Here is a 13,496-nt window from a genome sequence, read left to right on the forward strand (position 1 = left end):
TAAGCGTGATTGTGCATTGATGGTCAATACTATTTGCATTTTATCATGTGTAAATGATATTAACACAGAAGTCATGACGCAATGTGTAGCAGCTTTCATTATCCCTCATTAAAGCAGTTCTCCCTTGCAAGTGCAAATGTACTGGAAGGCTGACCTAAATGTAGGAGAAACCAAATGCAAATCCTTATCTTAATGAACAAATACAATTAACCAAGTGTAAGAGTGTTGAGTATTGAAATGATCCTCTATAATACCTTCTTTCTTTTATTTCACTGTGATGAGCATCTCCTGATGGTATCAGAGCAGCATCTCATCACAGCACCTGGCAAAAACTACCTGAGGGTTCATGAAGCACCATATCTGGGCAGTCAGTCCAGGCCTAGGGTAATCAGCTGTTTCTAATGAGTTTGAACTTCCTCAGTGTCCACCAGCCTTCCAGGATGTCCCAAAAAAGATAATGAAGATGTGAATGAAGGGGCTCCAGGGGGTCTTTGCCATCCTTTGGGGACTACTCGCAAGAAAAGTGTGGCAAGGACAGTGGCGTCCTTTCTTCAGTTCGGTTTTGGTTGCTCCTTTGATTTGCAGTATCTGCTGCAATAAGCCAAAGCTTTCATGAAGACCTTGCTGCTGAGTTGCCTCCTCCTCTCTGGAGTGAGGTTTCTGTCTAGAAATAAAATAGATGGGCAAATTTCCATGGATGGAATGTTCTCAAAATAGGCTGCACACAAAATTTTCAAAGTTGCAAAACTGCATTTGTCCAAGATTTATTTCATATAATTGTTTGGATTGGCAAAGACCAAAGCTTAAGGTCATCTATTCCACCCCCTGCAGTAACCAGGGATGTCTTCAATGGGGCTCAGAGCTCCATCCAACCTGACCTTCAATGTTTCCAGGGACAAGGCACCTACCATCTCTAGGCAACTTGTCACAGTGTTTCACCACCTGCATTGTAAACAAAATTTCTTCCTTACATGTAGTCTAAATTTACCCTCTTTTAGTATAAAACTGTTTCCCCTTGTCCTGTTGCAACAGGCCCTTCTATTTGTTCCTGTCTTTCTTTACAGGCCCCCTTTCAGTCCTGGAAGGCTGCTTTAAGGCTTCCCTGGAGTCTTCTCTTCTCCAGGCTGAATAACCCCAACTCAGCTTGTCTTCACAAGAGAGGTGCTCCAGCTCTCTGACTATTTTCATGGTCCTCCTCTGGACCCACTCCAACATGTCCATGCCTGTCTTGTGCTGAAGACTTCTGAGCTGGATGCTGAGGTGGCGTCTCATTGAAGCAGAGGGGGAGAGTCAACTCCCTCAACCTGCTGGCCACACTTCACGTGATGCAGCCCAGGATACTGTTGACTTTCTGGACTGCAAGTGCACACTGCAAGCTCATGTTCATCTTTTTGTCTATCAGTATGCCCAAGTCTTTTCTGGTAGGGCTGCTCTTGATCTCTTCCTCTCCTAGCCTGTACTGATACTGGGGATTGCCCCGACCCAGGTGTAGGACCCTCCACTTGGCCTTGTTGAACCTCATGAGGTTCACATGGGCCCACTTCTTGAGCTTGTCCAGATCCCTCTGGATACCATCCTGTCCCTCAGTGTGTCAGTTGCACCATAGCTTGGTGTCATCTGCAAACTTCCTAAGGGCCCAGTCTGTGCCATTGATGAAGATATTAAACAGTACTGGTCCTAATATGTATCTCTGAGGGACATCACTTGTTATTGATTTCCTTCTGGACATTGAACCATTGACCGTTGTCCTCTGGATGTGACCATCTAAACAATTCTACATCCGTTGCACAGTCTGCCCATCAAATCCACATTTCTCCAATTTAGAGAGGAGGACGTTGTGGAGGACCATGTCAAAGCCCTTACATAAGTGCAGATAGACCACACCCGTAGCTCTTGCCTTGTCCGCTGATGCAGCCACTCTCATCACAGAAGGCCATTAGGTTGATCAGGCAGGACTTGATCAGGTGATACCATGCTGGCTGACTCAAATCACTTCCCTGTCCTCTATGTGCCTTAGTATAGCTTCTAGCAGGATTTGTTCCATGATCTTCCTGGGCACAGAAGTGAGTCTGTGGGGTAAGAACTTCCCAGTCCTCCTTTCTACCCTTTTCATGGGTGTAATATTTCCTTTTTTCCAGTCATTGGGGACTTCACCTGACTGCCATGACTTCTTAAGTATCATGGGGAGATACATGGATATATGGATAATCTCTTCATCGAGTACAAGTTATAAGAGTTGATGCTGATCCAGATTTGACTCCATTGATTTATAGGCACCATGTGCAACACATTTTAGCTTTGGGAAGCAGGCACTACTTCCCCCTCATTTAGGCCAGGGGACATTTTTCTCGATGGAAACTTGAATCCTTGTGTGATTCTGCATCAAAGGGACATCTGGGACTGTCTGGGCTTTTCCAGCCAGGGAGCTACATGAGAATTGATTGCCCAGACAATTTCAAATGAGTCTTCAAGGACTGCAATGATTAAGACTACTTGTGGAGGTTTATGTCTAATTTAAAGTCTTCTAAAGTTTTCATTGTAACAAAAACTGTCTCACCTGCTTATGCAATTATACAAGAACATCCTGCTAGATCTAGCCTCTATCCCCAGTATTTTTTCAAAGAGGAAAGTCATTTCAGCTGGATTTGACAACATGATTTCACGAGAGAAATTAAGATTAGATTCAGGAGACGTGGGCACTGAAATCCCTGACTTTTAGGTGATCTGGGCTCCAGTGTATTAAGAGCTGCACTCAGACTCCCTGCATGGTTGATGGTGAAAGTTGGGCGTTTCAGAGTCGAACCCAATGGAGCTGGCAGGATACAGTGGGATCTTCTTGAAGGCAGCACGCAGCTGCTTACGTTAAAGCAACAGGAAAAGTGGCGGGCAAGGGTGTATCTGCAATTCTCTCTTGCACTAAAAGCCCCTCGAGGCTGGAGTGAGGCAATCCTGTCTGCTTGGGATCCATTGTCTGAAATCTTCTCTTGGAGATTGGTACCTACGCCCTTTCTTTCAAAAGACTCCACATAGATCAATCTTTTAAAAACAAAGCAGGAAGAAGAAAAGGTGGTGATAGCTTTTATTATATAATGCCTGAGTATTCAAAGTATATGCTGAGGAAGTGGGAGGCCCGGGTTCCTCTCCCGCCTCGGCCTGAGGGGCCCAAACCCATGTCTCCCACAGCCCATGAGAGTGCCCCAACCACCAGGCTGGAGGCTACCTTGGGTGGAGGATCCTCCTCCTCCGCCCCTGATTTGAAAAAAATGACACTGCACCACAGTGAGGAGCTCCACTGCTCCACTTCAGATTCAGAGGCTGGGGGTGGCAGGGAAAGGCAAGGAGAGAGTACGTGCCTGAGGCTGAAACTTCAATCTGAAGCGTCTCACCAGGGAGTGAGGAGCCCCAGCCTCCCTCCTCCTTCCTTCCCTCCCTCCCCTGATGTCTGTTATCTCAGGAGGTTTACACACTGGCTGTGGGTTATGGCATTCACCTTCCTCCTCTCACCTTGGCACCGTGACTCTAGGAAAGGCTTCCAGCAAGGTAACAGGGCAATGGGTGGAGAGGGCCTTTCCTCTCAGGCCCGCCCTAGGCATTCTTGCCCCTTAGGGCACTTTCCTGGGAGGTAGCAAGCAGTCCTCCTTTGCCTCTCTCCCACTCCCTCTGTGGGTGCCCACACATGTGCACCTTTGGAACTAGGCTGTCACAGCATTGCATGGGGGTACCAGGCGCAGCTATTGGCATCTGCCGAGCTCCTAAGCAAGTAAAATACTCATTTTCTCTGTACCAGGGAGGCTTAGGTGAGAGTGAGGCACCAGGCAGCTCTGAGACATCACAGATCATGGCTCTGGGCACCTGTGTGAGCTCCAAGGTGGAGAGTCAGGTGCTTCTAGGGCTTCCAGACAATGACAGGGTTAAGTGGCAGCACAGTTTTCCAGACAGGCTTCCCCAACACATGGACTTCAGTTCAGTTTATACCCTTTGGTTTTGATCCTACCTACAGCAGAGGTTTCTTTCTTTCCAAGCGGGCACACTGGGTGGCAGACAGGGAATTAATATCCCCTCCCTGATGCCAGGCAATAAATCAGCTCCTCCTCACCAAAATCTGGGATTAATGACAATCCAGATAAATCAAAGTGGGAAATCAAGCTGTTTCCTCAACTTCACAGCAATGGGTTAGAGAAGAGGGACACAGTCAGCCTGCTTCACTCATTTATGGTATGATTAGGTGTTAAAACTCTAGCATGGCTGATATTTCTCCCAGTGCAAAATCAACTTTCTCAGTTAAAAAAGAAAAAAAAGGAAAAGAGAAAAATGAAAAGAAAAGAAAAAAGGAATTCAGCAAACAATTTAACAGCAGGGGCCAGTCTTTATTATAGTCCCCTCAGGATGGGCAAATGAAAGCCCTGAACAGTTACCAAGAACAGTAGCCACAGTTACAGTAACAGGGCTAAATATCATGTGAGTGCTCATCCACCAAGGAGAAGACATGCAAAGGCACATTAGACATAGCAAAACCTGACAGAAGTTTGCCTCAATGTCAGTTCCATGGGAAGGAAGAACTGATAACCACTTCTTGAGGGAGGAAGGCAATCCTGTCTGAAAGAAAGAAAGAAAAGAAAGAAAGAAAGGAAAAGGAAAAGCAGCCTTTCTGGTAAATCTCTGACAACAGCATCAGCAGCTCTGGCTGGTTTGTTGCCCATTCCTTTTGGCAGACCAGTAAAGTCACCTCCCAGAGATCTACACATCTCTCTGTTAAGTAATCGCTGTATTCACATTCATTAGGCTGCAGCCAAGGCAACTCCATTAGCTAATTACCTAACCCATCAGGAGGTCCTAGTAAGCACCGTGGGCTGTTCCACCTTCCTCGAAGGGCACCCAGGAGCTGCGAGGGCTGTCGCTCCAGCATGTGTGCCCTGAAAAGAGGAGAAAAGAGCAACTTTTTGTCAGTGAGACAGAGACCTCTGAGGGAAACCTCACTGTTGCTTCTTTCACACTCCAGGAAGCTGTCCCTAGAAATTCCTCCTTTTCAGAGGGCTCCTCCTCCAAAATAAGCCCAATTTCTCAAAATGGGCACAGGCAGCTTCAGTCAGCATGCTCTTAAGCACAACACCTGAAGAGAACAGGCTTCAGCCATGCCTGGCACAGCATAAACATCTGCTCTTCTGTACCAGCTGCACTCGGCCTTTCACTTTCTGCTTTCAGCAACAAGAACTGGTTCTGCACAGCATCTGTTGCAACTTCTTACGAGTGCAGAAATGCACAAAGAACCTAGGCAAGTAAAACCAGTGCAAGGAGACTCCTTCCAGCTTTGCTCCATCCCAGGAGACTGCAGGCAACTTGCTCTCTATGGTCTCTTGGCATGTGCAGAGGCACACTCTTATTTTCCCAAGGCCGTGATGGTCTCTATCATTCACTGCAGCAGAGCAGCAGAGACTTTTACATAGCACTGTGTGAAAAATGCAGGTTCTCTTCCCTTCTGTCAACGTATGTGCATGATGTGACATGCCATTCAGGCAGATCTAGCCTTACTGACATGGGTACTCACAAAAACAAACATGTGCCCAAAACCAGCTGGAGACAAAAGTTTAAATTGACAGGTATGGACATTTACATCAACCCACAGAGAGACAATACTATGTAGTTTCTCTCACCTATTATGAGTAGAACTGAAAAAAAATATCAAGAAACATTAACCCCATACATAAATGTGTCATCTATACAGAATGCTTAAAAGTAATTGCAAAAGGAGGATTTGTTGAGTAATTCCAAGCAAAAAACCAAAACAAAACAAAACAAAACAAGGGAATGATTGTCAGGAGACAACCTGGTTGTGGGAAGAGGCACTTAATTCACTGCCTGAATGACTCACAGTGAATTACTTGCATAATTCCACTCGTGGAAATCACCACTCTGCAAAAGGGCATACATGTTAAATCAACCAAAGCACAGAGCGGTCCATACTCTTGGTACAATGCTGGCAGGAAGACAGAATGAACAAAAATCCTCTCAGCTGGGCAGGGAGTGGAGGAAAATCCTCTATTTTGGCATCCTGGTAATGTTTTCAAGAGACAGTCTGATAGCACTCGCTTCACCCTATTCAGGCCTGGCATTTATGTTAAAAAGAAAATCCCAGCCTGTAATAGTCATAAGCAAACTCTTGTTGACAATGAAACTTTGACTAATAAATGCGAGGTGGCATTTCCCACCCAGCTCAATTAAATACCACAAGGTAATTATGGTCCTTTCCTGCAAAATACAGAGCTCCATGAAGAATGTCAGCTGGTGTGAACACAGGCAAGACATGATCACTCTTTATAACTACCCAAAAGGGTGTTGTAGTGAGGTGGGGGTTGATCTCTTCTCTCCAGTAACAAATGACAGAACTTGAGGAAATGGGCTCAAGTTGCACCAGGCAAGGTTCAGTATGGACATTAGGAAAATCTTTTTCACTGAGAGGGTTATTAAGCATTAGAATGAGCTGCCTGTTCCAATACAGGGATACGGTTTGGTTTAGTTTAGTGATGGGCTTGGCAATGTGAGGTTAGTGGTTGGACTCAATGATCTTTTCAACTGTAGGGATTCTATGATTCTTCTAAGATTTGCTTTCTTCAGGCCACTCTCAGGATAAATAACTCCTTCCTTTATTTGCTATCTGTGCTTGAACTGTGAGGTACAAAGCATATGGGAATTAAACAAAGGGGGATATTTTTTGCCATCCTACCCCTCTTCAAGTTTCCATAGCAAGTCTCCAAAACTAAAAAAATGCAGAAGAAAAGCAAAAAACATAGCAAGTCGTAGCTCCTTTGTAAGTCTCGTGTCTGGCATGCTCCACCAGCCATACTCCAGGCATCGAATTGAGATGTCAGAGTGACCAGGTGATACATATCCCCTTAGCTGCACCACAGTAATTTACACTGTGTTATCTGGGAGCTTTTTCCCCAGGTATACTCAATGCAGAGGCTTCAGCTTGTATGGCAAGGCTGTTCTCTTAGGAGTTATACTGCTTCCGAGGAAAACCTTGGTCTACAAGGAGTAGACCAAATGTTGCAGGATGGCAGGGCACAGAGAGCATCCCATCCAAAGTCCACATGGTAGTGAGAGTCCCAAGGATAGCAGTGGCATCCTTGAGGAGGCAAGAGACAAATGTTTGCTTTTGTAGAGCTGCCCAACAACTACAGCACCAGCTGCCAACAGCAGGCCCGTGTGCTGTGGGAGCTGCAGTCTCAGCCACCACTGCCCAGTTGGGGTGAGAGAACAGGACTGAACACAAGCAAAACATCTTTCTGCCCAGGGAGACCTCCAAAGCCCTGAAGCAGAATGCCCAACTCCTCCAGGTGTTTCTACTGGCAATTGTTAAATGAAATGCATAAATAGTCCCAGGAACTGGGACCTGAACCTGGGATTCTCTTCATCCCAGAGGAAATGGTCCCTCGCCTTCTTCACTCATGGGGAATATTCCCATCAAAATTGTCCTGAATCTTAAGCTTCAGCAGTGCAGAAGACAGAAAGACCCACACGGGTCTCTCGGGGTATGAGAAAGCCTGCAATCCTCACCTCCTGCTTCCCAAATGTGTGCTCTGAAGAAAAGAGAGTATCCCACACAGGTGGGGGACAAGGGCCCAGCTTTTAACTCAGCCATGTTTGAAGAAAACAGGTATGATCCAAGTGCCCTGAACTGAGCCCACCCAGTTAACTCGGAGCAGGCCATGCCCTGGCTCCTGAACGGCAGTGGGACTACCTCTGGTTTCTTCTCAAGTTTACTGTCCTTTACAACCTGTGCTGGAGCAGTGGCTGAGATCCACAGGGAGTTCTGTGTCTCAAAACAGACAAGGCTATTGATTCCAGGCAATTTTGGGAGTTAAATGGTGCTGACAATGGAAACCTGATTTCAGAAGCCAGACTAGGCCCGTATTTTTTACACATTAATATTGCTCCAAATCCATGAAAAGCTCTATACACCGAGTTTATGAAATTCATGCCTATTTTGTGGGGAAACTCATAAACCCACAATTTTGGCTTTGCTATTAGGCAGTTTTCTTTCAGGTGAGCACACAGCCCCTGCTTCTAAAAGAAAATTACATTAACATGGGAGCACAGGGATCCAGCAAGTGCACATTCTGGGAGGATGCTGCACATCCCGCAAGCACCCTGCGTGGCGACAGCCTAAGCCGACGTCACTGACAGGCAATTCAGAAAGCTGCATGGTGGTTGGGAGACAGATTCTTGGGAGAAACATGAGAAATTTTTAACACATGCTCCAGCATCATGTTATAAAAGGACAGACGACAGTTCATCTTGCATCAAGTCCTGGAACTTGATGCACCGGGGGGATTATTGACAAATGCATAATTCATCTTCTACTAAAAACCTGCATTAAAATTAAGTGCTTGAGACAGTTGGTAGACATAGGGAGGAACTTTGAGCACTTTTCAGAAACAAGCAGTTTTAGAGTGTCTTGTTAAATGAAGCAACTCATCAGACAGAAGTACAAGATTGAGAGGTGACACCAGATTTTGGAGCTGTGCTGCTAACCCATTTGATTTATGTGTCCATTAACCTTTTGCCTCTTAGTTGTCCAGTCCAATGAGCTCGCAAGCTGCTTGAGTGACAGACTGCACCCAGTCTGCACTTGTGCAACCGCAGTGGTTCTTTTGTCACAGTTTTTGAAAACCTGTTTGAATTACTTTACAGCCTTTGTCATCGAAGCAAAAAGCTTGATAACGTCATCTGAAGGATTTCAGACCGCAGATGATTGGTAAAACAAAAGCTGGAATGTGTTATATCTCTAAACGGAGGACTTGCAGCTCTTGGAGCTGGTGATGACATCAAGAGGCCTTTGGGGATGTCAGGCATGACCTGACTTAGCTCAGCCTGGCATTTCTCCCTTCAACCACACATTCACAATGATGACAGACCTCTGCACGCTTCTGAGAAACGCCTTTTATTGTATGGCAGGAGTTGTCACATGAACATCAACAAAAGAAATAATTCCACAGCAGTATCAAAATCAAATTATTACATGAGTGCAAAAAACCAAAACAAAACCAGAGTTAAAAAGATGAAAAAGCAGTGCACTGTTACACCGTGTAAAACATACACAGAAAGCCACATCCTTCTGTTAATGTGTCAGATGCTCAACACCATCACAGGAAAGAAGAGATCTCCATTCTTTCTCCCCATCTCCAAACAGGAAAACTTTAAAGTGAAATATTTCAAAGGGTCAGACCAACACAGAAAGCAGCATTTTCAGGACAGTTTCTTTGACTCTTGGATCTTTTTTCCATCTTCTGATTCTTTGTGCAACCACATTTTAGACACGTATTGAGAAGATTAAATGAAACCATCAACATCAACTTAAGCAGCATTACCGATGTTGGTCAGAAAGTCCTCCTTCTACCAAAGGGCAGTATGAATGGTACCACAGACTATGCGTATCTGGCAAATGAGCTCTGGTTCAGTTCACTTAAGACAATTTTGCCCTGAAAACAAGCAAAACGGGAGATAACCTATCCTTGAGAAGTGTGTCGGTTTTGACTCTCCCAGTGGTCACCTTTTGAGGAGTGGAGCAAAGGTATACCCAAATGAACGCCTGAAGAACAATCCTTGAGATCAGAAGTAGAAGCTGTTCCTTGTCTTTTACACCAAACAAACACCAGTTCTGTAACTGATGATTTTCAGTATTGCTGTATAAAATGATATTGATTAGAAACAAGACTCTGGAATTACTTTAAGGCACCTCACGGTGAAGACATATTTTAAAGGCTTGAATAACTCCGAAGACTGAGTTCTTTTTTTTCAAGATCCTCAGGAAGGAATGCAGCTGATGTGGTAACATGATTTGCCATTTCCAAATAAAGCGTGACATTTTTCAACGTGGAGGTTTAAGAACTATTTGAACTTTTCTTTAAACGGAAACAGAAACTGCTTTGCTGGAAAGTTAACTTGTTCATTAAAGACTTTCACCAAACGAAGGCCTTTCTCATCCCTGAAGCAGGTTTTGTCACTCAGGTACATTGTATTTTTTTACTCGACTCAAATGAAACTGGTCAATCTTAGCTACCAGTCATCTAAACAAAACAACTTATCGATGGCAAAACCAACCAAAGAATCCAAAAGCCAACTTCCTGATTGAAATATTTTGTTACTTGAAAGGTAAAAAGATGATATAATGCCAATGACAGACACAAATGGCTCACGATCACTTGTTCTACTCAGCAATTTATGGGTTTTAGGTGTGATTTTGTAACAAAATTACTTTATCCTACATTGATATTTGATACCTACAGCCAGTAATGTCCTGCCAAAACATGTGAAGAAGGAGAATCAGCATTTTTAGAGATACCTAACATTTTTGTGCACATTCAAAAAGCTACAGGATCAAATTAATTCTAGCTCATAGACTGATTGCTAGATCTGTCAGGGTCTCATACCACTGAGTCTGCAGCAGCCAGCGTTTTGGAGCTCTGCTCTGAAATATAACTTACCATAGATTCATTTCAGAGCTGAAATGAACTAAGACTGTAATTATACCCTTGGTTTACGCATGCATATCTCCGTGGTTCTCATAAAAAAATACAGACTCAAAGTATACAGCCTTGAGACTGTGGTCTTCTCCCAGAGCATTTAAAAGCCTCAGGGTATTATGATCCATCATACTAAGAACTAATTATTTAGAAATAAAAATAATTCACTATTGTAAAACACAGACTCTGGATTTGTCCACACTTCTCCATAAAAAAAGGTAAACAAATGGGCTCAAGCACCAGGCTCTAGAAAGCGTTGACACTGCCTTTCTGGTCAGCTCACCTAAGCTCTGTTTTGGACCACTCCAGCCAGGTCTCTCCATGACAAAGCTTGAGCAATGGTTCACACTGTGGATCCCTTCCAGAAAGTCAGTTACAGACAGGATCACGCAGGTTGAACTTATTTTATGCTTCACAGTTTGCTTGCATTATCCCACGTGACTTTATGCACTCAAACGCTGCTCTCCTTCTTCACATAACCTCTGCAATACAAACACTACTCTGCTGAGGTGCAGAATAGGCTTGTCCTTATCTCAGATAATTTGAATTGACGAAGGAAGCACAGTAAAACACATTAGATGGTAACTGCGTGCTAGGTCTGTAAGTGGACCGCGTGAGCCTGAGGAAGACAAAGTGGAGGTGGCTGGTGTGCTCTCAGAAGGGTTAGTCATAAGCACCCCTTGCACGAGCCAATCTGAGCCACGTGGCTTTGGGGACAGGTAGCTGTCGGTGACTGTTGTTTAGCACCAGACGTGGCACAAGCCTCATGATGGGCATGACTGCACCCAGTTCAGTTCCACTGATCTCAAGGGAATTTGTTATTGTGTAAGGTGCCACAGAAGAAACATCAGAACCTGCCAAAAGCAAGCTAAGGACAAGAGGTCCTCTCTCCCAAGATCTCAGAGAAGGACAGCAATTCTCACTGCAGGGAGGATTCTACCTTTCACTGCTGGGCTGGCTGACTCCCGAGCAGACCAAAATCCATCTGTACAAGCTCTTGTGCTGAGGCACAGGCTTTGGCCTTGACAAGGAAAGGGTGATTTTGTTAGTTAGTTATTTGCTGGTAGAACTGCTTGAAATGAGAAACATTTGTGTTTTCCATGTCCTGAAGAGATCCGTTGCCTTTCAGTCTCTCCTGTGCCCTCCAAACAGTAAGATGAATAGATTTCTTTTTTGCTGGACCTCAAAGAGTAGGTATCTCAATAAACCCGAAAAAATCTGAAGGAGCACAGCACTTGCTTGATTTTTATTATTTCTTTTAAACATAGAAACAGTGCCTTTGTATTAAAGCGTTTTGCTGAATCAGGATATAACTCGCAAATGCCAAACCCCTTTCTCTCACCGCATGCCTCTCACTATCAGCAACCGCCACTAAAATCTACAAGTTGCACTTTTTCTACCTGTTCTGGTGGGATGGTAACTTCAAACAGCTCGAGTTCAATAACACCCCTGATGCAAAACTTTAAATATACTAAGGTTACATATTTTTAACATATATTTAATGAATTTGTTATGTACCCTGCAGTTACAGCTTTGGCTTGAAGGCACAAATATTAAGGCACAATAAATGCAAATAATGTATACATTTCAATGTGCTGTGTTGAAGATAACTTTGCACTACACAGTATTTAGGTATAATGACATGTCATTCAAATATTTCCTCAAGTTATTTTAATACCTTTTTTTCTTTGATAACCTGCATAAAAAGAGGAATGTATGTTAAATTATTTAAATACTTACTCAGTGCAAATGTGGTAGTTTTCTTCTAAAGTACAGAAGATTGGGATTGATTTTTCAGCATTTGGATTTCAGCAGAATAAACTAATATTTACATTCATCTCAAACAGCATTATTTGAATTATTTATTAAAAAAATAAGTATATATAGTACTTTTTGCTATCAAAAAGAAAAAGTATTTTTGGCTTGTTCAATTTTTTTTTTCCTACCAACCTGCATAGCTACTTATGACACGTAGAAAGACTGCTGAACTACACAATCAACTTGTATCCTATCGAATCTGCTGTTTACACACAGCTGTCCTGCTAAAGCCACACTGAAAACATTTTGGTTTTTCTCACCCTCAAAATACTCCTGAAAAAAGGATGCACTCCATCTTTTTGTTTTAGTAAGACGCTCCAAATATGCACCCTAGACCTGTTAGGTGTCCTGCACCTGTTTAAATAAAAGAGATCTCTGCCATGTAACTTTCAAATAAAAACTGACTGCCTAATTTCCTTAGCAATACATAGTTGGAAACGGAAACATATTGCACTGAAATTAAAGAAAGAAAGGAACAGTAAAATATTTCTTCTCAGTATTAAATAGGAAGGATGTCCAGTGCAAAGAATCGCCTCCTACCCTTTCCTCTCCCGCTGACACTTGCAAATATTGCCACTGAATTTAGATGACTTAAGGTTTACATTCTATGGGAAACAGTTACAAGTTATATTAGGAATCACAGTGCAGTTTCAGTTATGCACAATCCTGAGGAAGGATCCGAGGAGGAGTCTGTGGCAAGCTGACCATTTTGAACAACTTCTGGGTAATTCTTACTGAAGTACACCTAGGAAAAAGATCAGATTCTGTGAGTAATTATGCATCCAACACCTTTCAGTTTCAAATAAAACTTCTGGAGACAAACACCCGTCCTTAAGGAACCCCAAAAGGAACTTTAGGCCGGTGGCATTCAGTTACTCTGTGTCACTGAAAAATTAGTAAAATTACTATACAGTCTTACGTTATAACAAAGCGTGAGAAAAATCCCACACAACCTGTAGATCCACTCAAAGTCTCGTAATTCAGATAAATAGATACGTTTTATCACTTTACATTAAGCTGATAAGTAAAACCATTTTAGTAGCTCAAAACATGGAGATAAATTAAAAACAGGATGACAAAGAAGCTGTGAAATCTTGCGTCTGCACAAGGGTTTCTCATTTTCACACATAAAATGAACACAATGGATTTGGATGT

The 13,496-nt window shown here is 43.4% G+C and overlaps 1 protein-coding gene across 1 annotated transcript in view; it reads right to left on the bottom strand.

The window, feature by feature from the left end:
• Positions 1 to 8,921: 8,921 nt before the first annotated feature.
• ABCC4 (ATP binding cassette subfamily C member 4 (PEL blood group)) overlaps positions 8,922 to 13,496 on the bottom strand; it is a 159,527-nt gene continuing 154,952 nt past the window's right edge. The window contains exon 31 of the mRNA XM_061996060.1: positions 8,922 to 13,086. Coding sequence (XP_061852044.1) covers positions 12,979 to 13,086 — 108 coding nt within the window. The 3' untranslated portion in view covers positions 8,922 to 12,978. The remainder of the gene's footprint in view (positions 13,087 to 13,496) is intronic.

Source organism: Colius striatus, chromosome 1, assembly GCF_028858725.1.
Source record: "Colius striatus isolate bColStr4 chromosome 1, bColStr4.1.hap1, whole genome shotgun sequence".
NCBI classification, from domain to species: Eukaryota; Metazoa; Chordata; class Aves; order Coliiformes; family Coliidae; genus Colius; species Colius striatus.